This window comes from Nyctibius grandis, chromosome 4, assembly GCF_013368605.1.
Source record: "Nyctibius grandis isolate bNycGra1 chromosome 4, bNycGra1.pri, whole genome shotgun sequence".
NCBI lineage: Eukaryota > Metazoa > Chordata > Aves > Nyctibiiformes > Nyctibiidae > Nyctibius > Nyctibius grandis.
The window spans coordinates 35,749,214-35,774,765 of record NC_090661.1 but is presented as its reverse complement, the minus strand read 5'-3'; the positions used below and the strand labels follow the sequence as shown (position 1 = coordinate 35,774,765).

General features: G+C 41.9%; 1 protein-coding gene across 1 annotated transcript; it reads left to right on the top strand.

The window, feature by feature from the left end:
• Positions 1-5,332: 5,332 nt before the first annotated feature.
• Positions 5,333-21,462, top strand: THBS1 (thrombospondin 1). Its single transcript, XM_068398658.1, has 22 exons — positions 5,333-5,485; positions 5,661-5,752; positions 6,493-7,070; positions 7,628-7,703; positions 7,945-8,141; positions 8,327-8,452; positions 9,988-10,081; positions 10,382-10,555; positions 10,944-11,120; positions 11,435-11,608; positions 11,795-11,922; positions 12,041-12,193; positions 12,705-12,923; positions 13,500-13,607; positions 13,988-14,147; positions 14,534-14,652; positions 16,360-16,594; positions 16,967-17,194; positions 17,351-17,622; positions 18,043-18,140; positions 18,260-18,399; positions 19,101-21,462. The coding sequence occupies exons 2-22, from the start codon at positions 5,686-5,688 to the stop codon at positions 19,106-19,108; spliced, it is 3,531 nt and encodes a 1,176-aa protein (XP_068254759.1). The 5' UTR covers positions 5,333-5,485; positions 5,661-5,685; the 3' UTR covers positions 19,109-21,462.
• Positions 21,463-25,552: the final 4,090 nt, after the last annotated feature.

Sequence of the window (25,552 nt, the reverse complement as noted above, 5' to 3'; positions counted from 1 at the left end):
CAGTTTTCGTGAAAGTGGAAAAAAGCAGACAGCTACATATGTCATGGTAACATGGAGAGGAGTTTGGAAATTACAAAACAGGCTTTTTATTTTATATTTCAGTCCCTTCTAGACACATTTTAAGCAACTGGCCTTTAAGAAACTCCCAGGCACATCACTTCCTAGCAGAAAGTTAATCTTCCTTCTCAGGAGCACATTATTATTTATTCGTCACTTCCCCTAGTTATTTTAAATGCATATCTTTCAAGTTGTGTAATGATAGCGCAGTCCTTTTTTAATATACGTGTTATTCACTTTCTCTACCACATGACTGCCAGCAACACCCAGCTATGTATTGCACAGATCTTTCAATGCCTTTTTCCCTGATGCTTAAAAGATATCATGCAATATTAAGTAATGGCATTATTAAGAGTGCTATATTGGACCCATGTTTAATTGATTGCTTCTGCTTAATTAAAAGGAGAAAAGAACAGAGTAAAGGTTTGTATATGATATGGCATTTTGCTCGAATGTGGTTTCAAGTAGTGGTAAAATGTGTATGTTCTCTCTTGTGTATAATTGAGTCTTGCCTGCTCATGTAATACGAAGTTAATGCTGGAGACAAGAGATGCTCTGTTTGATAGGTGAACATAAACTTCAGTCTCTTCTTTTACTCCATCTGTGAGTCGCAGCTGCTTCTTTGCAACACACAAAGACACGCTGGGACACAGACTGCTAACGGATGCAAATGAGCAGCTTTCACTCACTTCATGGGATCAAAGGTCCCAATATATAAATGTACAAACATATGTACTTATGCTCACCTTTGCTGAGCAAAACATTTGAAAACACACGTCCACAAGTATGCTCTGGATTCTAACGAAAACCAAGGAAACTCTACTATGTGCTCGAATCTGAATACATGCTCTAACGATTCACTGACTAGAAATACTTGACTGAGGCAGAGACTAGGTGCATATATCTAAGGTTACCTTTGATCCACTGCTGACAAAGGAAGTACATGAAAAAGCCTTTTGACAGGGAATACTAGGTTCTTTCCTCTTTATTCCTCCATAGACAAAGGAAACCCACTTGAACTCTGAAGTACAGTAAACGTTCTTAGTTTCAGGAATAGAGTGGGGGAGTATTTTTTTGCTTCATACTGCAAATTCTATGTCCTAAAATGAAACGCTTTTTCCTTATATGGAAAAAAATGCTTAAAAATTATTGAATTACTTCACTTTTTCTCTGCTATTACAGTAGTACAAAACTGTATGCAACTCCTGTAAGAAAATCCTATCACTACAGCTAATTCCTTCAAAGCATATTCTTCCCATCAAACTGGAGTACCTTTTGCCAACACCAAATATGACTAATAGTAAGCAAATGTGCTGCGCATCCATTACAAGTCAGAACAAATTCAGCTACAAATATCTCTGCTTCTTAAGGGGTCAAGGGTGAGCTCAATAAGCTAGCTATCAATTAATCAGACATTGCAATTTCCCACACATTTTTTGATATGGGAACAGGTCTGCATTTGATGCAAGAGCTTCAAAGACAAAAAATATCCAATCTGATTTGTGCATGCAGGCAACTTAGAGCTGTGGTTTGCACAGGCAACATGCCTGCAAAGAGAGAACACTGATAATCAGGGTATCCTTGTCAAGCACATATGCACCAACATACTTTTTAACTGTAATTTATGTAGAGTGACTCTTTCACTGACGTGACATAGATTTGCTGAACAGTGATGTCCTGGATTCCACCCCACAGGGGAAGGGTTATGCCCTGCATTCAAATCTGCACTCCTGCAACAGGTATGTCTCTCCTCTGGGAGTGAACCATTGGCTTCCTTACCGGTAGCATAATAAACACCAACAGAGGATACGCCACAGAAAGTCATAAATGGTGAGAACCTTCTCACCTGACTTTAGCCACTAAAACTAAACTAGTTAGCTGTTTCATTAAGAAACACAGAGCACCTCTAGGAGGGGATTCCTATCATCCTAAAATAAATGAGATCTTCCGAAGAGTCTGTTTAACAGAGGAAGGACCTAAACAGCAAACCTGGCCTACAAGTCTACCCCTCAGATGGCAGGCAAAATGAATTCCACCAAAAAGAAGTCAAAAGAATTTCGTGCATCATAAAAACTTTTTAGATCTCTGCTAAATTGTAAAATGATTATAATAATAAACAACCCAACTCTCTGTATCTTCAATGCTGTGCCATGAAATTGACATTTTATATATTTATACGTTTATATTCATATACTTTATACCTTTATAAAAAGGTATATTGTATACTTTCAAACCTTTCCTTCTATGTGACTACAACATATCAGATAAACTGGTGTGAATTGTTTTAATACCATGTGTTTCAGTAGCATCATTCCAATTTACATTGTCTGTCCTATTACTCCTAAATTACAGTTTCAGCATGGGTTATTAAGATTCCTTTTTCTGTTTATGTAACTTTAAATGAAAAAAAATCTCTTTCTGTGTGCTAGGGGATAACATTATAAAAAGATTCTAGACAGAAGCTGTTATCTTGAGAAAAGTTCACTTCTATTATAGCAACTTTGTATTTCTTTGTGGTTTGCCCTAGAATGAAACCACGCTTGAAACCACACTGATTTTTTTTTAATTTGCATATTGTTATCATAGCAGATCTGCTATTCCTTCTTGTACCTTACCATTATGGATGTGAAACACACGGTGATGTGATACACACTGTGATGTGATATGATACGATGGCACGTTCGCTTTGCTCTTCAGCTTCCTGCTGAGAAGGAGGATACTGACTGCAAGAAGGGAGAGAAATAATCTCAACTAGTATAAAATGAGAGATATAAGAAAGCTCAGACAAGCTGAAGATCCAGCTCTAGATTCCCTGCTTTTGTTTCCAACATTAGCACTTCAGAAACCATACTCTTATCAACACTTTGGTCCCACCCCTCCCACTGAAAATTAATCTGTTCGTTCAAGTCAATAAAGAGTTGAATCTGAACCTAGAAGCACTGAAATTATGGGTCAGATTTTAACCTCAATCATTGTGGTGTATTTCTGGTGTAATCAGATAATTCAAAGTTGTATTGATGTTTTAAAGATATTCTTTAAAATTCAAAGATGGGTCCAAACTACAAAATCTCACAATATCCACAAAGCAGAAGTGTTCTGACAAAGATTACAGATTCATCCACACACCTTTGGATGAAGTAAGAGATAAATTTGGGACATTGTTTTCATTTTGAAGTGGATGGTTCCTGGTTGCCTGCCCCAATCTCCTCATTTAATATAAAAATGCTTTTGAAGTTCTCTCACTGCCTTTCAAATCCAACGCCAGCTTACTTACTGCCACATGAAGAAAAGCTTGATCATAACACCCCAAGCTCCAAGACACAAGTTCACATGAGCAGCAGCCCGTTTGGCTTCCATGAGACAATCCATCAGGGAAACTCACTGGTATACAAAGGGCTTAGTGGGCTGACCACTAAGAATTACAGCAACCTGTCAATTAAACTTGTCCAGGCAGGATCAGTCAGTGTCTCTTCCTTGCTCTCTCTCTTGCTGATTTTTTTTTTGCTGGTGGGGCTCTCATCATCACCATCATCTCCCTTCTCTCTGTTTTTTATCTTGAGACACTTGAGGTTTTTCTTCTATGAATCATTATACAATAAAGAGGCCTACTTCAGTCCTATACTCTATCTCTTAAGTTAAAAGGGCGGACAACCATTTTGGCTTTACCCTAATATAAACAATTCGGCAGCTATCTCATTCTTTGGGTCAAGAATTTATCGAGGCATTTCCTGGGATAATCCGTAGAGCAGTAATGCCTCCTCATACATTAGCCAGTCTGATTGTCTGATGCGTTTTACACAGTTCGGTTTTGAGTCCAACTCAGTCACTGCTCAGGTTGCCAAGCTCATTCCAATTTTCCCTCACCACACACGCAATTGCCTGATGAGATCCTTCTCGTTCGCTGACACTCAGCTTTCCACAGGAGCACATGCCAAGCATACAAAGGCTGGGGAATGCAGAGGAATTAACCATTTTTGGAATTTGATTACTTCAAAGCCATTTCACACACTCAAGTCACTTTTGGTCATACAGAGTATGACATGACATAGAGAACCTGCCTTTTTAACCATTAAAAGCTTTCCTCTTACCTGAAATCTGGATTACATGGGAAATTCTTTGCTGAAGTAACGTTAGTCATTTTGTTCATTAAACAAAGCCACTACTGGAGATTCTCAGCTGCAGTACAGCGTTAGTCATTTCATTCCTTAAGCAAAGTCCTTAACCGAGGGTCATCCCCACGCACCCCTCTCCAGTGACAAGGAGAAGTGGGGTGGGAAGGCGAAGGCGCCAGGCTGCCCCGCTCCTCCAGCCCGCCCGCCTCCCCCGCCAGCGTTGCCCTCTCTTCCCCCACACGACCCGGTCCGCGTCCTTTCCAAAGGTGGGCACAAAGCGCTAACGAGCATTTACGTTATTCCCCCTTTTGTGGACCCAGCGTCCCGTGTGCTGCGTATTGCGACCAGTGGGCAGGAAGAGAAGCTTTTCATTAAGTGAATTAAGTCAATTAAGTGACGATTGCTCTCATTAAGTGACCGAAGTCAGACGGAGGTAGCGGCGTTCAGGCACAGCACACCTCTCCTCTACGTCCCAGCCGGGCCGACAGCAGACACCTGCGGCGGGGTGCGCCCCTCCAGCGCCCCTCCCGGGGTGCCCGCCGGCCGCAGGGGGTACGGCTGTCTGGTGGGCACTGCGCGGCCGGGACACCCTCGCCCCTGCGCGGGGCTCAGGCCAGTGCGAGCGGCCGGGAGCCAAGGGGCCGGAGGGCAGGGCCGGGACGCCGGGCGGGCAGCGAGACAGGCGCGGAGCGGCGGGGAACGGGTGTCAGACGCGGTTCGCCGCAGGCTCGGGGGACGAGGGCCCCCGACGGCCTCGCCACGGCCCCGCGCCGCTGGCGGGCAAGGCGACAGGGAGCCGGGGACGTCGCGCCCGGCGCCGAGCCGAGAAGCGGCGGACGGGCCCGAAGGACAAGGGCCGTAGGAGCTCTAGGCGCGCCCCCAAGCGGCGCGGCCGGGCGCGGCGCCGCCCGTCAGGAGCGAGCGGCGGCCGCCCGCTCCCCCGGCCGGCGTGGCGCGGTGGCGGCGGCGGCAGCGGGCCCGTCCCCGCCCCGCGGCCCCTCTGGAAAGTCGCCTCTGGCCGCGGAGCCGCCCGGCACCCGCCTCCCGCTTCCTGCCCCGCCGCCGCTGATTGGTCCGCCGCGCGCCCAGGAATGCGAGCCACCCTTTAAAGGCGCGCGCGGCGCCCAGCGCTTGCAGTGTCCCGGCAGCGCCGCCACCGCTGACCCGCCTAGGACCCGGTGCTCCGCCCGCCCCGACGAGGCGCCGCTGCTCGACCTCCCTCGCCCGGACAGTCGAGGGCTGCCCGAGGATATAAGCCGCCGGTACTCGGAGGTGCGGGAGGCCGGCGCTGTCCGCCCGGATCGCTCTCCCCGCAGGTAAGTGCTGAAGCGGCTCCGCCGCGCTCGCTGTCCCCTCCGAGGGTGGCGGGGGGCACCTGCCCTGTCCCGTCCCCGCTGCCTCCGGGGAGCATCGGGAGCCGCCGGTGCGCTGGGCGGTAGGTCCTGGGTGCGACGGCAGCGCGGTGACCTTCTTCCTTGTGCCTGTCCCCAGGCTGGTTCAGAGACAGACCTTTGCCATGGGGCCAACGACTGTTCTCTTCCTCCTCCTCATGCTCGGGGTCTCGGAGGCCAAGCACGCTGCAGGTAAGAGCAGCTCTGTGCTGGTGTTCGGAGCAGCCAGGGAAGGGGGGGCGGGGAAAAGAAACCACTTCATGGTGTTTCTACAGGCAGCTGACATTGTGCTCAGTGTGAAGAGCACTAAAGCTTTCAATGAACAAAAACTTTTTAACCTGAGCATCTTGTAGTTGGGACAGGAAACTTTCTTTGGTGTGGAATTTGTGTAACCTTCGGAAATAGAAATGCAGAGTCTCCAGGACATGAGCGCGTAGCTTGTCCACCTCTGTGCTGGGCAGAGGAAAGGGGGAATGTGATGTAGGAACTGGTTGAAGAAGGAATGGGGCAGTAAGCTGCACTCATGGTGCTATAGAGAAGCTGCTATTGTGCTTGCTGTCACCCAACTGGACTAAGCAAGCTCATGTTGCTGTATTCTAGCATAGGAATATTGCAGTCTGGGCTTCTGCTGTTTCTCCTCTGCTGGAGCCTAATGAGGTGCCAGAACGGCTGCTACCTTTGTGTGTCAGTCAGCAGGTACCCAGCACTCCTGTGCCGACTGGCTCCTGTACAGATATGCACAGGTACTGCCGCACAGCAGCTCCTGGTGGCACTGCCGTGCCAGAGGGGCTACTGTCTGCGCTCTCTTGTGAGGCGCTGTACCTTGCACAGAATGCACCACAGGCCTGTATGTTAACCAGTCCTGGGTGAGATGCAGCCATTCAGCCTCCTCTTGTCCCTTGCTCATGATGCTTGTTCTGATCTCTCTGCAGAGTCCAGAAGTGATGACAACAGTGTCTTTGATCTCTTTGAACTCATCGGTTTTATTCGGAAGGGAGCTGGGCGCCGGGCACCCGGGGTCCACCTGGTGAAGGGACCAGAATCCTCCAGCCCTGCTTACCGCATTGAAGATGCTGGTCGCATCCCTGCTGTCCCTGACTCCAAGTTCCAAGACTTATTAGATGCCATCCATGCTGAGAAGGGCTTCATCCTCCTGGCTACTCTCCGGCAAGCTAAGAAGAGTAGAGGCACACTGCTGTCTGTGGAACAGAAAGATGGCTCTGGTCATGTCTTCAGTCTAGTATCAAATGGCAAGGCAGGCACCCTGGACCTGAGCCTTTCTGGTGATGGCAAGCAGCAACTGGTGTCAGTAGAGGATGCCTTGCTAGCTACAGGACATTGGAAGAATATCACCCTGTTTGTGCAGGAGGACCGGGCTCAGCTCTATGTGGGGTGCGAGAAAATGGAAAATGCTGAACTGGACATGCCCATCCAGAACATCTTCACTAGGGACCTGGCCAGCAGTGCCAGGCTCCATATTGCCAAAGGGGGAGTCAATGACAACTTCCAGGTAAGACTTTCACTTACATTTTTGCCTAATATATTCAGTCATCTGCCTTGAAGGTGCATTAGCTACCCAACCAGCCTAAATAGCTACAAAGACATGGGTAACTGGAGAAAGGGTTCCACCACTGACCAGTTGGTGTACATCTGATATGGACCGCCTCTAAATATACTAAACTTTAATAATGGAATTTGAAGGGTGAAGCATTAGATTTGCAGGGATAGAACTTTCTGCAGCAATAAGAAGGCACTGAAGCTTCCAAACAGGTAGTTGTGGCTCCATCAGTCAGCTGCTTATATGAGATTCAGAAATTCATGGGGTTTTTTTCCTTTTTGCCTGGAGAGTTGACAGATCCTTGTGGTCAAGGATGAGAATGTTAGGAAGCAGGGCTTGTTATCATTAAGGAGAATAAGGTAACATGCTTCACTTTGCCATCAGTCTGTCGTGAAATTACTCTTAATGATCTTATGTGACCTTAAGTGCCTACAAGCTCTCTCCATGTAAGTTGTACTTCTTTCCCTTGCAGTTGCTCCAAGTAGCTGTAATTCTTCCTCTGTCCACAGGGACTGCTGCAGAATGTGCGGTTTGTGTTTGGAACAACTCTGGAAACTATCCTGAGGAACAAAGGCTGCTCCAGCGGTAAATTTGTAGTCTTCTGAATCCAATGACCTATTAAAAATCAGATTCCTCATTACATTAGAAAGACAAGTTGAAACAGAACTCAGAAGCATGCTGACATGCAAATCCACATTGCATAAGAAATAAGATTATATTTCTGCAGGCACTCTAATGAATCTAGTGGCAGGTGTTACCCTGGAATGATAAATGCACATGGCAAAAAAAAAAAGGCATTTACATTATGTGTGTTTTTGTCCCTTAGCTACTAGTGCGATCATTACTTTGGACAACCCCATCAATGGTTCCAGCCCAGCTATCCGCACTAATTACATTGGCCATAAAACAAAGGACATCCAAGCAGTCTGTGGTTTTTCATGTGATGAACTAACAAATATGTTTGTGGAACTGCAAGGGCTTCGGTCCATGGTTACAACACTTCAAGACAGAGTTCGCAAAGTGGTGAGTGTTGGTTAAATTCATGGTACCTTTCATTAACTGACACTCAGTGAGTCAACTATAGCCTGCCCTTTGAGGGCCTGGATAAACACTAAGAACTTCATGACTTTTATGGAAAAGGGTGTCTTCTGTATTAACTTCTAAATACCTTCTCTCTGCTTCTCTCCCCTGCCCGCCCCCTGCTTAAGACTGAAGAAAATGAACTGATTGCCAAAGTGGTCCAGATCACTCCTGGAGTATGCATTCATAATGGAATCTTGCACAAAAATAAAGAAGAGTGGACTATTGACAGCTGCACTGAATGTACCTGCCAGGTAAGATTCCTCACACTCCTAAATCCTCTGTGTATAAATTCATGAGTAGAAATTAACAGATATTTCAAAGTTACATTTTTCGTTAGAAGAGCAAATCCTACACAGAACTGGGCATACTACAGTAGCCAGAGAATTACTCAGTTTATTCCATCCTACTAGATCTCTGGTGTAAATGCAGCTTTCACACAGTGTTACAACAGCAGTATTTTAGAAAATCATGCAAAACATCACTCTGATACAGATGTTAACATACTTTTAGTTCCTTAATTTGGGGAATGCCTGTATTCTTTACATGAGTCCATGACTAAACTAAAAGCATCAATAGAACAAATTTATAGTACTATCAGCTTTGCTCCCTGGAATACTTTAGATCCACCTTCTGTCCTTACTGAATCTCCTGCTGGCTTAGTAGGAAAAGACATTCTAGTACTCAGTAAAGGCTTTAACAAACTTATGGGGTTTTTCTTTAACAAATGCTTCTAGCTGTGTCCTATTGGCTCTTACAGATTATATGGAACAGCAATCCCTTCTGATTTCAGTTTAGCTGTTTAAATCCCAGGATCACCTGGCAAGATATTGATGCTTTGTGTTCCACTTCTGTGGAATGTTGTAAAAGTACACCAAAACAAACAGTTTCAGAGTTTCTTTAAACTCACTGCTTGTTCCCTTTAACTGTAAGTATACCTTGCAAAGCATCTTGGAATGACAGTCTACCAAAGAGTGGGTTAACTAGCCTGCCTCTGTTCAGAAACTAAAGGCTGAATATTTGTACATGTGCAGTCCAGGGCATCTCACCAAGTTCTGCATCTGCATCTATAGGTCTCTACATCTTTTGCCTGGTAGTCAGCAAATGATACTGTGACTTCTGCATTTGCCTCTTTTCCTACCAACCCTCTTACTCAATGTTAGCTGTAATTGCCTTAACCTAGTCATTTGCTTGGGGAGAGTAAAATAGCAATCATGAGAGCATTCTTCTGACCAAGCTGCTACCTTCAAGAAGCAAAACTGCAGGCTGCTCTCATCGAGATTGGAGGTGGGTGTTCTTACCCTGCCTGCTTGGCTTAAAGATCAAAGACCTCTAAGTATAAGCTATAGATTCCATGGCTCTTGAGCAGAGTCCACTGAACTCATTTTAGCTTTACCATATAATCAGCTTAAATCCATATTAACTGAAAAGAAAGTTGGCTTCTCATTCTTGTTTCATTCCCTTGAAGTCTGACCTTATACTTTGGGTATCATGTGATAGTCTTTACTCTAGCCAGCATCTGGTAGCTACTCTTGATCAACTTCTGCAAAACCTAAATGCTTCTGCTCTTGACTGAAAAATAATGTGTGAGAATGGGAATGAGATGAAGTTTGACTAAAAATACCTGGGCCTACCCTTGGGTTGTATTAACCCTAAATACAAGGGTCTGTGCTTTAGATGTGCTATTAAGTCTTTAAGTGCTGCAGAAAAGATCTCTTTATCATTTAACCAGACTCCAGACATTGTTTATGTTCAACTTGCTCATTGCAATTCTCACAATTCTTTATAGAACTCTGCCACTATATGCCGGAAAGTGTCCTGTCCTCTCATGCCTTGTTCCAATGCCACTGTGCCTGATGGGGAGTGCTGCCCCCGATGCTGGCGTAAGTACTTAATACCTTCATGCTTCTATAGCAGTTGGCTTCATCTATCTAGACACATGCTGCTCTAAAGTATACCACAACTGGATATAACCATGCACGACTAGAGTAAGGTTAGCCTGATGCCTCTTTAAGGTTAAACATTTAGGTGATGCATGTGAGCACAGAAACATTTGAGTTCATGGCCTTTATTGTGTGGCTTTTTAGGACAGTTGTGTCCTTTTTTGTGGAGAGAGGGGTGGGAGAAAAGGCTATGGAAAAACACATACCTGGACTCTTATTCAGAGCTGTATCCCCCTGCAGCTAGCGACTACGCAGATGATGGTTGGTCTCCTTGGTCTGAATGGACTTCATGTTCTGTGACCTGTGGGAATGGGATTCAGCAGCGAGGGCGATCCTGTGACAGTCTCAATAACCGCTGTGAAGGGTCTTCTGTACAGACTCGGACTTGCCACCTTCAGGAGTGCGATAAGAGATGTAAGTACTTAATCTATTCACAATGGTAATAAAAGCAGCCTGTGTTTTATTTGCTTAATGATAGCAGCAAACATTACTGTGTAGCTCTGTCACTGGGATGGAGCATTGGCTTCTAGCTTTAAGGGCTTATATTAATCAGGTAAAAGGGAGCAGGTAGTTAATGCAGTAAATAGGCACGTTTGGGCACTGCTCCCAGGACAAAATTTGAGGCCAGTTTAGGTATGCAATTTCTCTAGTGACAAAACAACATGATCTGTGATGGTGCTGAGGCTATCCAATATAGACATAATCTTTGGTACAGTTCTGGTACTGGCTGTGTCCTAGGTGCTGTGCAGCTAAAGTCTGTTCTTCAGAAACTCTGTTATTAACAGACATCTCTCTCTTACAGTTAAACAGGATGGTGGCTGGAGTCACTGGTCACCATGGTCATCATGTTCTGTCACTTGTGGCACGGGCATCATCACTAGAATTCGTCTGTGCAACTCTCCAGTACCACAGCTGAATGGCAAACCTTGTGAGGGTGAGGCAAGAGAAAACAAATCCTGCCAGAAAGATCCTTGCCCAAGTAAGTGTGTCCAGGTGATAACTACTATTCGGTAGCTTAAACAGTGAACTTCCTGAGTAGTTGCTATATAATCTATTTCTAGTAATCTTCTCTCTTTAAACTTAGAGATGGGCTAGGTAAAACATCACAAGTTAGTTTCATATGAAACTAAACTGTTTTCTATGGCTCTTCCATGGAGTCAGTTAATTTTGTCATTTATGTCTGAACAATGTCTGAAGTGCTCTCACTACAAAAGCAAGAGTCCTTAGTCGGGTAGAAACTAGTACCACTGGATTTAAAGCTATATATGTATTCTAACTTTTCTCTCCCTTTAGTTAATGGCAACTGGGGACCATGGTCTCCATGGGATGCTTGCACAGTGACATGTGGAGGAGGACTTCAAAAACGTAGCCGTCTCTGCAATAATCCTGAGCCTCAGTATGGTGGGAAGACTTGTGTAGGTGAAGCTAGAGGGACTCAGGTCTGCAACAAACAGGACTGTCCAATTGGTGAGTAACCATTTGCCCATAAACATCTGAAGGTTTTGTACAATCTTGAAAATACTGATTAAAAAATTTTATGTAAGTCTGTTAAACACAAGTGCTAGAATTCTAAACGAGCATGTCGGTCAAATACAGTACTGTAGCAGCATGGTAAGCATCTCTCATGTTAACATGTTCTCATTTGTTTCTCAGATGGGTGCCTGTCCAATCCCTGCTTTGCGGGGACTACATGTACCAGCTCCCCTGATGGTTCCTGGAAGTGTGGTGCCTGTCCTGCTGGCTACCATGGAGATGGTGTCCGCTGCCAAGATATTGATGAGGTAAGAGTAGAGTTTGCTCCTTGAAACGCAGTGAAAGAAAATGGAAAGGGAGAATAAAATCCCAGCATTTTATAACACTAACTGTTGTTCTCCTCTATCTCAAACTCTTGTATTTCAGTGCAAAGAAGTTCCTGATGCCTGCTTTGTCTTCAATGGAGTGCACAGGTGTGAGAATACTGAACCTGGGTACAACTGTCTGCCTTGTCCACCACGTTTCACTGGGACACAGCCATTTGGTCGCAGTGTTGAGGATGCCATGGCTAACAAACAGGTATTGTCAGCTTGAAAACTGTTCTGGGTTATGAAGTCTCACAAAGCTTCTGAACAACAGAAAGCTCCTATGCATTTCAGGGAAGAAGGACTTGGTACATTTAATAAAACACCATCCTCTGTGATTCAGAACAGGAGGAGCATTAAGCAGTTTCTATTGGAGTTCAAAATGAGTTTTAAAAATCGCTGTCCCTCTCAGCCATGGAGAGTTCAGATGTTATACATAATTTAATCAGTATTCACTTACGATCCAACAATATGTGCCTTAGAGATATTTTAGTGCTTGGTTCCATTTGAAAATAAATAATGTTTGAACAAGAAAAATAATTAGTGCTAAGACTGCTACTGGAGTTGGGGAGTGGAAGAAAGTAATGTATGAGGCTTTTTTTCTGATTGAAGGATCTCTGATCAAAACAAGCATGTATTCTTCACATTTTATTTGAATCTCTGGGGGGAAAAATGAGGGACAGAAAGATGTTTCTACTGGATTTAACTTATGTATGGTCTTCTAGGTCTGCAAGCCACGTAATCCATGCACAGATGGAACACATGACTGCAACAAGAATGCCAAATGCAATTACCTTGGCCACTTCAGTGACCCCATGTATCGCTGTGAATGTAAACCAGGCTATGCTGGCAATGGCATCATCTGCGGAGAAGATACTGACTTGGATGGATGGCCAAATGAGAACCTTGTTTGTGTTGCCAATGCCACTTACCACTGTAAAAAAGTAAGTTTATCCTGTTTTCCCATCTACTGTTATAACAGCCTGTCTACCTGAGAAATATACAAAATATGTTAGGTTTGAGGTATAAAGCAAGTCTCTGTCTAGTTAGAGCTATTATACTATCCTCTCTGCAAATATAACTGGTAAAATACCCCTCTATGTAGGGATACCATTGTCAAGGTATTGCTGGGAGGCTCTTGCTGCTGCTTTAAATATTTTGCAATATGGGAAAAAATGAAGCCTGACACAATGATAAGTGTTATAGATGTTCTAGGAAGAATCTAGTTTAGGCTACACCTCTATCAGCTTTGCCCTGACAGGTATCTTATCTCCAGGAGAAGAAAAAGAGGGTAAGACTCACAAAAGTAGCCAAATGTTTGTTTTAAAAATTATTTGAACTATGTCTGTCTAAGACTTATCCTCACAGTAATGACTAGCTAAAATTGAGAGAACTACAGTAAGATAACACCTACCTGACTGAGGTATTATGATTTTGCCTAATGATTAGATATCACTTGATAAAATCCCTATTGTAAGCATGCCAGGAGTAAACACATCTGTGTACTTTGTCCTTTCTAGGATAACTGCCCTAATCTGCCCAACTCTGGGCAGGAAGACTACGATAAGGATGGGATTGGTGATGCCTGTGACAATGATGATGATGATGACAGTATTCCTGATGACCGGGTAAGACAACACAAAAGAACGGCCTTTGGGAATGTAGTTCTCCCATTCCCCTTCCTAAGGCTGGGGTCTAGCTTCTGACCTTAATCCTGAGAGGACCATAGGCAATTGCTGGCACTGACAGCTATCCTAGAAACCTTTAGATATGCATAACTATGGAGACAAACTTTCTGCAGCTGGTTGAGCTTATTCAGCCATTCCTACACTCATGCAGGCAATGGGGTGTTTGAGATAGAAGCATTCCAGTTTTAACTGTTTCCCTGCCTTTCATTTCTCCTTTCATATATACAAGAATAGATACATATTCATATGTACAAGAATAAGCGGAATCTAATTAAAGCTTTGACTCTTTTTAAAGCTTGACTTCTTTCTTGCTCTTGCAGGACAACTGTCCATTCATCTACAACCCACAGCAGTATGACTATGACAGGGATGATGTTGGTGACCGCTGTGATAACTGCCCCTACAATCACAACCCTGATCAAACTGACACTGACAACAATGGAGAAGGAGATGCATGTGCAGTGGATATTGATGGAGATGGTAGGTGGCCTTTAATCACTCCTTTAGGTGGTTTTCTAATAATGGATTGATCAAATGTACCCAATGTACCACTAATTTCCTACCAGAATTTCATCTCTGAACACACAGAAGTTCTCTGGTGGTTTCAGGACATAAAGACTACTGAAGTAACAGTTACAGCTAACGGAAATTCACTTTGAAATACACACATTTTGGCACAGTTAAATTCTAGCAGTAGGAACAGAAGCATGTGGCAAAGCTGGTGATGAGTCAAGTTTCAAAGCTTTCAAATGCTGCTCAAAATGCTTTCAGAAGTTAATTATTAAGAAGCATGTGGTGGCTTTTTACAGTCTTTTGCCACATTTAGATGTTTCACTTTCATTCATGAACTATCCTTAATTTTGCAGGGGTCCTTAATGAAAGGGACAACTGCCAATATGTCTACAATGTAGACCAGAGGGATACAGACTTGGATGGTGTTGGAGATCAGTGTGATAACTGTCCTCTGGAACACAATCCTGACCAGGTAAAGGATTTGCATTATATAAATAGAATACTGATATTATAAAAATATAGTATGTTGTGTATTGTAGAAAATACTTGAACAAGTTACAGGTTTAACTTGACTTGTCACAAATCTTCCTTATTAATTTTCCAAATGGTACCTTTGTCAAATAACATGCCCTCACAATTCAAACAGCTGCCAGGTATTTTCTGAAAAGTAACCCTAGTGAAGGTCTTTGAGACTACTGCGTGTACTTGTCTCCTAAACATTTCTAAGTTTGTCAGTTGCAGTGATTCTCATAGTAAGGATATGAAATTCCCGGGAGCACTGTATGAAATCTAGGTAGGTAGGAACTCCCCTTTTCATAGCCTGTAGTGCTGTGTTCACTTAAACACAAAGTTGCTCTTTAATCTTTGACCTTACGTCTGAAACAGCTGCATTTCAAAAGATAACTTTTCTACCAGTAAGTTGAAGGCAGGGCAGCACAGGCTGCTTTTCTCTAAGGAAAAGGCATATTCTGATGCTTTTAAAATTCCCCTTCTTAAAATCTGGAGGGAATCCAGCCTCTCTCACAACTTGCTGGTCAAAAACATTTGAGGCAGAAGTAGATAAAGCCTGTACCATCCTGTCAAGTACAAGGCTGTAAGTTTAATAGCTTCAGGGACATAACTAGAATGTTTGAAGGGTTAGAAAAGCTGTTGCAAATCAGTGGAATCTAGTGTAATACAGTCATGTGGCCTAAAAGCAGTGTTATTTGAAGGATTTAAACAGATAATAAAAAACTTCCTAGTCTTTGTCACTTGCTTTACCACTTCTCCGCCTTAGGGTGGAAAGTGCCTGAAGATCCTTTCTACTTTCTTCTCCATGACTTACAGGCAATGTTTCTCTTAACACTTTGAAATCTTAATATAATTCTCTAAAGGTTTTTCAAACTCTTTTCTGATCAAGTTCTAGAAGTGGAGATATTCAATTTCAAATGGCAAAATGAGTAGCTATTCAAACTGTGTGGTATGCCTTCTGTCTACACTAACACCAGGGTCATCCACCAGTATTGACAAGACTAAACCTTGAGGCAGCCTCAGGGATGACTGCACTGGTTTTCTTATTTCAGAAGCTGACTAAGAAATGACTGGCTAAATATGTGATCAGCAAGCACAGCAGTTCATGCAGTCTTTGACCACTAAGGGAATAATTGTCTTGACTGATGAGTCAGGGGGCACAAAGACCATTATAGGCTTCTATAATAAAGAAAATTATGATATGGTGGGGGAAGCTGTAAAACTAAGACTTGGTAGACTACGTTTTAATGTTAGAGTCTCTCCTGGCTAGGTACAGATTAGTGTTACCCTTATCTGGCCCTTGGAACCAGGGAGCTGCCAGAGAAGGTGTGAGGTAAAGTACCCTGTGTCCAGTATGGTAGACTAGTGACAGAAGAGTTACGTGGCAGAAGGGAGAAGAAGAGAAGCTGATGACCACACTGCTTTCTGCTGCTGTGGATTCAAATTAAAACCAGGGCAACACTAAAGCAGGCCAAAAGCAGTTAGCACAGGCAGCTTTAAGTAAGTGTGTATTAATCTTAATACCTCACTACACCCGTCTTAGCTCTTGCTAAAGCAAGCAGAAATGCCCATCAACTCTAGCTATTAAGACTCCTATTTCAGCCTTCTTTTAAGTGGCTTTTTTAAATGTTCTTGATGGTTTTTGTGGGGTTTTTTTTCCCTTTCTTAGGAAGACACTGATTCTGACCGCATAGGTGATCAGTGCGACAACAACCAGGACATAGATGAAGATGGTCACCAAAATAATCTTGATAACTGCCCCTATGTGCCCAATGCCAATCAAGCTGACCATGACAAGGATGGAAAAGGTGATGCCTGTGACCATGATGATGACAATGATGGTATCCCTGATGACAAAGACAACTGCAGATTGGTTGCCAACCCAGATCAAGCTGATTCTGATGGTAAGATGGACAGTATTGTAGTAACGTTTTAAGAGTATCTTCCAATAGTGTGATGCTATATTTTTTTGACACTATTTAGAGTTGGACAAAACTTCCAAGTAACAAAAAGGCAGAATGTCTGTACTGTTGTTATAGTCCTCCCTCAGGAGTAAGGAGCAATGTAAAAATGGCCACATATCCAACTTATTCCTAAGTTACTATCAGGCTGGAGTGAAAGGGCGTTGATACAGTAGCTGTTGTGGCTTCTGTAATGTGTCCGCCAGCAGTACCTGGGCAGTCAGAAATCTGCAATTAAGATTTCAGCTCCAAGTTGTAAGACTCGGAAGCAAACAACAACAGTGATATAATGGTGAAATTACTTGTGTCCTGCAGGTGATGGACGTGGAGATGCTTGCAAAGATGACTTTGACCAAGACAGCGTGCCAGATATTGATGATATCTGCCCTGAAAATGTGGACATTAGTGAAACTGATTTCCGAAGATTTCAGATGATTCCCCTGGATCCCAAAGGAACATCCCAAAATGATCCAAACTGGGTTGTTCGTCACCAGGGTAAAGAACTGGTTCAGACAGTCAACTGTGACCCTGGCCTTGCAGTCGGTAAGGGGAAAATTTTAACTCTTAACAAGTATTACACTGTTTTTTTGGTTGGGGGGGAGGCAGGGAGGGAGAAGAGAACCTGAGAAACTATTAAGGAATTGTTTAAGAATCATAAAAGAGCAGTGCCTAAAACTTTCTCCTCTAATGCCCCCATAGGTTTTGATGAATTCAATGCTGTGGACTTCAGTGGCACCTTCTTCATCAATACAGAAAGGGATGATGATTATGCTGGCTTTGTATTTGGCTACCAATCTAGCAGTCGTTTCTATGTTGTCATGTGGAAGCAGATCACCCAGTCTTACTGGGACTCCACACCAACCAAAGCTCAAGGCTACTCAGGTCTCTCTATCAAAGTTGTGAATTCCACCACTGGTCCAGGAGAACACCTTCGTAATGCTCTGTGGCACACAGGAAACACTCCTGGCCAGGTAAGGGTGGCACTTCGATAACCTACTCTTCTGCACTGTAAGGCAGGCTGTTCTTCCAAGTTAGACATTTACAGGGGTCTGCACATGCTTATCAGAATGGTGTAGTCTTCTTGGCAAAAACCAGTAACTTTGTCATTATCCCCAATCATGCAAAATATTGTATAAAATTAACAGGATTGCATGCTGCAGAGAGGCTTTCCAGCAGCAGTGAATCAATTGTGTCTGGAACTGTGGAGTAGTTTCCTATTTACATATTTAAAAGTAAACTTAAATGCAGTTGATTTAAAAAAAACCCATTACAGAGCCTAATGACTTGCTTTAAGCCTTTACTAGTCATAATATGATTGTCAAGGTACCTTCATGTCAAAATAATGACTGTTATCTCAGGCCTTTGGTTAATAAAAAAATATTCTTTCATAGGTGAGAACTTTGTGGCATGACCCTCGTCACATAGGCTGGAAAGACTTCACTGCATACAGATGGCGTCTTAGCCATAGACCAAAGACTGGTTACATCAGGTGAGCATCATCCTTTTATCTTGAGTAATTATCACCAGGAACGTGATGAAGTGATAAGTCTGTAAAGATGAACTTAACAGAAGCTTGTCAAAGATGGCTGACCTATTGTCTCTTTGTAGGGTTGTAATGTATGAAGGGAAGAAAATCATGGCAGACTCAGGACCAATCTATGATAAAACCTATGCTGGTGGTCGGCTAGGATTATTTGTCTTCTCTCAAGAAATGGTGTTCTTCTCAGATCTTAAATATGAATGCAGAGGTAAGGAAGACATTGTATTTAACAGATCCTATATAAATGAATAGGTTCAAGAAAGCTGCTCTCAAGAAAAACAGAATGAATCAAGAAATAAGAGCTAAGAGGGAAAGTTCACCCATGATCTTTCATGGCTTGATCTCAAGCAAGTTCTGCAGGCAGACACAGGACACCTTGATAAACTCCTCACAGTTAAAAGTTCAAATGTATAAAATCTAAGTATATTTCTATCCTATTATTTCAAAGTATCAAAAATCCATGTTAAGTTCCAGATATGAAATATATCTTGAATCTCCTTAAAAATGCTGTCTAGAATGAATCAACACAGCTGACAAAGTCCAAGGTAAAAATGCAAAATCTTGACTTTAGCAAGCAAGAGAATAGTGTCTGACATGCAAAAAACTGATTTGCTTAAAAGCAAGCAAAGTAGAAGGTTGTCCCCCCATTGCACTTTTGCAGTTCAGTGGAGATAAGTGCATGTGACTAGTTCCAGGTACTCTAGTCTTCTTAAATTGTGACTTCATCTTGTAATGGTTAGATTCTAGTTAGGCTAGATTCTGAAGTCTAACTTGGGAAAGTACCTAAGCACTTTCAGTTTTCTTTACCAAGATGTTCTTTACAAATGTCTCTAGGGATTAATGTCTTGGACATAGTCATGCATAATACACACAAATATTTAAATATCTTAATTTTTTTCTTTTTTACAGATCCATAATCACAAGGTTATTGGATCCAGAGACTATTTAAAAATGCTGGTATTGCACCTTCTGAAATGTTTAGCCTTATAAAACCTGGGACCATTATATTATTCCTTCCTTTCTTCTTTCTGCATAAATGTGGACTCGAAACACATGACCTGCCTCAAGAGAATGCTTTTGAGAGAAAGAAAGTGAGAACATACTTAATATCTGACCTCTGCTGAAGTGGAAGGAAGCAAATGTGTCTTGCAAATGAGAATTGTCTTCAATGAACAAGCACACTTCTTTCAGTAGGAAAGACATTTGCTGTTTATCACAGTGCAGTGTCACTGCCTCTCTAACTGGAGGTCCCATGGAGTAGCATTTTGTAAAAAGAACATCTTTGGATGTGCTGTGGACTACTTAAACTGAAGACCTTTCATTGTGTGGGGAAAAGGGGTTTTGGGTGGGAGGGTGAACTCTCTTTTTCTTAATGGGGGAGAGGAATTTCTTTAATGAGGGCTGTGCTACCTTGGTTTACATCCATTTAACTTGGAGAAATTATTATTGGTTTATATGTCATAGTTTTCAGATGAAAACACAGCCTTTTACTCTATTTGTGGTGAGCTAGATCAGCTGCTCTATTACACAGGGCAAAACAGATCTCCTAGACCTGATTTCCATGGTGAGAGGGGGAAAGAGGATAAAAACTGGCACACTGGATCACACCAGCTTTGGGAGAACTGGGATTTACAATTAGGTTCTGTTTTTTCCTGATTAGATGCAGATCTTTCTTACCTTTAAATGTTTTCTTTCAGATAGGGGGCCAGAAAGCACCACCATCTCAGCTAGCACTGTGCTGTCCTTCAGGAAACCAGCATGTGCTTCACTTTTTATGGTTAAAAAGGCACAAAAACAATAGTAATGAAAACATTCCTTTTCTACATGCCATAGATGCTTTAAACCCCTTGCTTCTTTGGAGGGGAGGGGAAAGGGGCCTGTAGATAAAATACTGAAATTGTAAAAATATTTATTTTTACCTATCCTTGATGTTATAATGACTGAAGGATTATTGATTAAAACAAGAAATGCGTCAAGACTATCCACCTAATCATTGTTACAAGTCTTTGTGACTGTAAGATTGTAAATACAGATTATTTATTAACTCTTCTATATTGAAACTAGAGGGGTTTTAGTTGAGAAAAAAATCTTGTCTGGAGCAGATAGTGGTGATGTATTTGTTACAAAGAGCAATTTTCCCATAAAGGCTTTGAGGCGCAGGGAAAAGTGGCAGGGTGGGGAATGGGATGTTTGTTTTTCCTCAGTCTGAACTCAGTGTTGGCTTTTCCTTTCTTTGTGCAAGGCAGTTGGTAGCCTGGCAGGCAACTGTTCTGCAGTGCTAAAACTCAAGTCCCTTTAGATGGTAGCAGTTCTTGTCTCCCATCCATAGTGCTAGAGATGAGGGAACGCTATTTACCATCTTAGATGTTTCCCAGCAGTAAATAACTGCTGCAGTGCTTTACTTCTGGTCAGTGGGCCTGACACAAAACCAGAATACCTGCCCTGAGGAGATTGCAGAGAGAGGCACAATGACCACAATCAATAACCATTTAAATGGGTTATTTGTTCTGCTGCACGCTAATTCTTGTAACTAGCAATGTGCAGCTACAAAAGGAATTCTTCACAGACTAGACAGAATTTCAGGAGCTCCTTGCAAAACAGGGAGAGGGCTCAATGTACATTAACAGAAGACTGTTTTCCCCAATAGAAAGGGGCAGCATCCTTATACCTATATTTCCTTGTCTTTTCAAAAAAGGAAAAGAAATTAACACAGTGAAAGTTTTACGTACAAATATTACCTCATTGTTGTGTGACTGAGAAAAACCTTTGGATTAAGCAGAGTTCAAATGTCTAACACTTTAAAGCTACTGTAGTACTAAAAAGTTAATGCTGTACATAGTCAAAATTTCTTTGCAGAAAATGTATTCCCAGTAAGGAAATGGCATCGGAAAAAAAATTGTCAAATACGATTTCTAATGTTGTGTTATTTTTTTTCCTGTCATCTTGTATACCATTGCTTGTATTTTTATAAATTATTTTTCTCATTGCCATTGTAATAGTTAATCACGTAATTGTGTAGATATGCTATTTAAATAATTTATCATGAAATGCTACCTGTAGAGTTAGTATTTCTATTTTTATAAAATGTTTGCACACTGAACTGAGGATTTTTTGCTTCCCTTCTCCCAATGTTTTTGCTAGTGTAATTTTCTAAGAACATGCTTTTTTGTAAACATTTTTAACCATTTTCCATTTTAAAGTTGTGTAAGTTGTACAATAAAGCTTCTTACATACAAAGAACAATAAACCAACAAGGACATTTATATTTCCACCTTGGTGCTCTAGTCTTATGTTTTGTAGTACTTCTGTGGATCACTACTCTGCTAGCATATAGCTCTGTTGTTCATGGCAAATGGTAGAGATGTTTTGCTTTGAAGCTCAATCTTTACATTAAAACTATGATAAGAGGGGATGCACCTGAGCTTTCACTGCAGGTGTAACAGCTGCAGTAACTTTTGCAATGAGGTAGGATGGACAGCTGGCAAACTTTATTCTGAAGGTTTCACTGAAGATTTCTGTTAAGTGTAGATACAGCCACCCTACCTTTGATGAACCAAAAGGCAAAACACTCTTTGGAGGATTTCAATCAGCCCCAGCCAGGCCTACCCCCTATTTCTTTCTTTCACATGAAGAGGCAGCAGGATGACTATCTTCAGGGGCAGATGAATTCTGTTAATATCTCTTCTAGGCTGAGACTAGTAGTGTAATCAAAAAGCTGATGATGTGGTTCTATATCAACTGCTGGAACGTGCTGCTAAAAATAAGAGCAGCAGAGACTAGTTGCTCAGTCCTTACTTAGAGCAGCAGTTTGTCTCATGAGCCCTTTAGCAAAGCCAGGTGCTATATTAGGACTGCTAGACATCCAGGAGAAGTGTATTTAGGGGGTCCTGCAGGTATATAAGATTAATCTTTACATCTCTTTCTCCTGAGGATGAAGGGTCCTGTTCTATGAAGTTTTTTTCATATTCTTCTGTCACTAAACTTTTGAGGGCAGTCCTGTATATTTTATTTTATCCCACTGAGAACAAGGAGAAAAAAAGACAAAGAACAACTGACCTGTTGCTTCCAAAATATGAGTAGCTCCTGAATTTCTGCCCTCGCCAGTTACAGGATTGTCTGCTTCACTTCTCTGGAGTGAGACGTAGTCGTCTCTTGTGCAAGTGCACCATCAGTGTAACCCGTCTGGTCTTGTCTGGGCCTGCTCTACCAGATGTCCTGCAGTTCTGGTCTTAAACTCTCTTCTTGCCTCCCAGGGGCACCAACAGCCAGAACTACAAAAAAACAAAGTTTCTACCTGGGGAAATCTCTTTACCATACTTGCTGGAAGTACAAGATACTCTGGATTTAGAAAGCCAATTAGCTGTATGAACAGATATATCTATGAATGGATATATGTAGACATAAGTTTAAAAAAGAGACCTGCTGCTGACGTGGGGGAAGATAGCCTTGGCAAGCCCATTCCAATGACCTTGTCTGAGCCCAAGCCAAAATTTCATGCTAATTTATTGCATGCATTTATGTAGCTTATATCAGTGTGGTATCTGATTTGTGAATGATACATGCCTTGTGTTAACCCATAGGTTAAGTCCACCCACTTGTTGCTTGGGGAGTGTGAATACAGTAGGACAGAAGAAAGAGCTATAGATGTGGTAAGTTAGGCCTGTACTTGCCCAAAGAAACAACTGTTGAAGAAAAACTAAACAGGATGAGCATGGAAAATGGCCACACTCCACAAGGCAAAAACTCTGTAGGTGAAGCCTGTGGGAAATACACTGTTCCCAGCTCCCTGTAACCTTATCAGCTACTGTGTGCCACTTCTAGTTTTATTGGGTACTTGGCCAACTTTTTTCATAAACAATCTTTGAGTTTCATGCTACTGCAGAGAGTGCAATGTTTTCTAACCATAGCACGCTCTTCTCAGAGCCCATGCACATACAGTAGCTTAAGTTTTCAAGTGGTTATCTGCATCAAACCTATGTTCAAGAGGTGTAGTAGTTCAACCTGTAGATATTGATAACCTATGGAGATAAAGACCGTAGCAAGATCTGCATCTTAATGACAACAGTGCACTCTTTACCGATATTGCCGTGATTTTGTAGTGAAGTCCATAGTATGGTAATTGATTTTCAACATAAATTCATTTTGGAAAGGATTGCTGAGATTATAGGAGAGAGCATCTTAATATAACCACAAGGGGATTTCCAGCTCTTATTATTTCTCATCTTTTCCAAGACAGAAAGAACAGGTGCATGAAGTTGTATGAATATTTAAGCAGAGTTATGACAAGAGTAAGAGAACTCATTAGAGAAAAGTGTTTGGCAAGCAAAAGTCTTAAAGATAAAATCTTCCATAGAAAATCCATAAAAATAGGCAAGTATCACAGAGAAACTTGGATTTTTCAAATTTAGACAAACTCCAGGAAGCCCAGCCATCATTTGTCTTTAATTTTTCAGCTGCTTTCAAACTCAAGAACTGCTAGCCTAGGCAACACATACAAGAGCTAAACTGAGTGCCGCTCAGATACCGTGTCAGTTTCCCTCGATGACTCCACTCACAACATGCATATGGAGAGACCATTTTAGTGGGATCGCAAAATTAGGGTAGAATGCCTCTGGCAATACCCTTCCCACCAAAACTATGCATACCAAATAATACACAAAGCAAACAATAGAAAAATAATGACATACAACAGTATTTCCACAAGAAGATAGCAAATTTTTAAGTGGGAAAAAAAGTTCTAAATACAGAATACCTGCCTGTAATTCAAAATTATTCATGCACTTGAGCACTCTAGAAATTAATATACACTTGTGAGCATTCCAGTTTGCTTTGTTTTTTTAAAGCATAATGGATAAGGTACTGCAGATTCAATTGCAAGCAGTGAACTATTTCACATGGACTTAAATGACAGGGAGCCTTTTATTCTAATTACTGCACCTGGATTCCAGCCAATCCCTCAATGAAACGTATAATTGGATAACTGTAGGTTGTAGCATTAGTAGTATTCAAGTGCCTCTATTCTATTTAAAAAGGAAACAGTTTTCCTGACCTTTAAATCTAGCTACAAATAAAAGAGCAATTATTTCTCAATAAATACATCTGTTGAAAGTTTTTACAAAAGAGAAAAAAAAAAAAATCACAGTTTAACAACTTCCCAAGCATCTGCCAAACCACCTTGTCTTCTGTGTCTACCCTTCAAACTGTGAGATTCCCAGAGGTGGGGCTCTTTTTTTGTAACTGAGGGAGGAAGCACTCTTGAAGTGTAAACAGTGCAGATTTTGCACGTAAAAGCAAAAGAGAGAGATCTCATTTAAAGCTGTGGTCAGAAAGCCTTTCTAAGAAGCGGAACAAAGAGAAAAGGTGCATTCTTATTGTTTGCTGAAATTTTATCTAGAAAATATGGGTTTATAATAAAACATAAAAATTCTTATCGTTATTGAATACAGAAATTGAGCTGCAAGCAACAGCCTCTCACCTGTCCCTCCCTGATTTCAGAGGTAAAATTGCACCCCTTCTAGCCCATGAATTGCTGGCATACTTTTGCACTTCTAGACTAGTCGTTGCTGCTCTGATGACATGTTTAATCAGCCCTTTCCTCTCTGATCTGTGCAGCAGATAATTTTTGCACAGCCTGTTTTCACTCTGTGCTCAGCATGTCCACTGACTCTGCAGGAGTTCTGCTTGGGAAGTGAGAGGGAAAGCATGCACTACAGATCCACAAAGTAGATACCAGCCATCGTCTGGCTTGGAAGAAAGTGTTTGGCTGAGAATTTTTGTGGGGCTTTTACCTCTTTTTTTTTTTTATCGTTAAGATGGAAGTTTTTTCACCCCTTGATAGAATTACTTTCCTTTAAACTTGAATTCTGGACATACAAGAATAGCTTCAGTCCTTTTAGCATTGTTGTCTATACTCAACAAACTTTTTTTTTTAATCAGGATATTTAGTCCGTCATTTCTCTTTGAAATGGAAAAGACCCTCAACCACTCTAAGTCTGCATAATAACTGTAAATCTGGCCTGAACTTCTCGTACCATTCCAGTATACGGAAATCAACACTACAGTTCTTTAAATCACCCTACTCAAATATATGGATTTATAGTATATATTATATATTATATATATTAAATACATATAGTTTATATATACTTTTATATATGCACATATGGTTCATGAAAATGATTGAATCACCTTAATTTTCCTCTTTCAGAGGAAAACACTATGGAGTTTGTAATGTAAAAGGGCAAAACATGCAGCATCGAAACATACACACTAGAATAAATCAGTATCAACAGCTGAGCGCCAGCCAGCACAAACACCAGCACTATAAGTATATTACTGATGAGCCTCAGCGGCAATGGCAG

Excerpts from the sequence above, each read along its gene's own strand:
- THBS1 (XM_068398658.1), top strand. The coding sequence starts at position 5,686 with ATGGGGCCAACGACTGTTCTCTTCCTCCTCCTCATGCTCGGGGTCTCG. Across the intron at positions 11,609-11,794 it reads CAAACAGGACTGTCCAATTG|ATGGGTGCCTGTCCAATCCC; the intron begins GTGAGTAACCAT and ends TTTGTTTCTCAG. Across the intron at positions 14,148-14,533 it reads AGTGGATATTGATGGAGATG|GGGTCCTTAATGAAAGGGAC; the intron begins GTAGGTGGCCTT and ends TTAATTTTGCAG.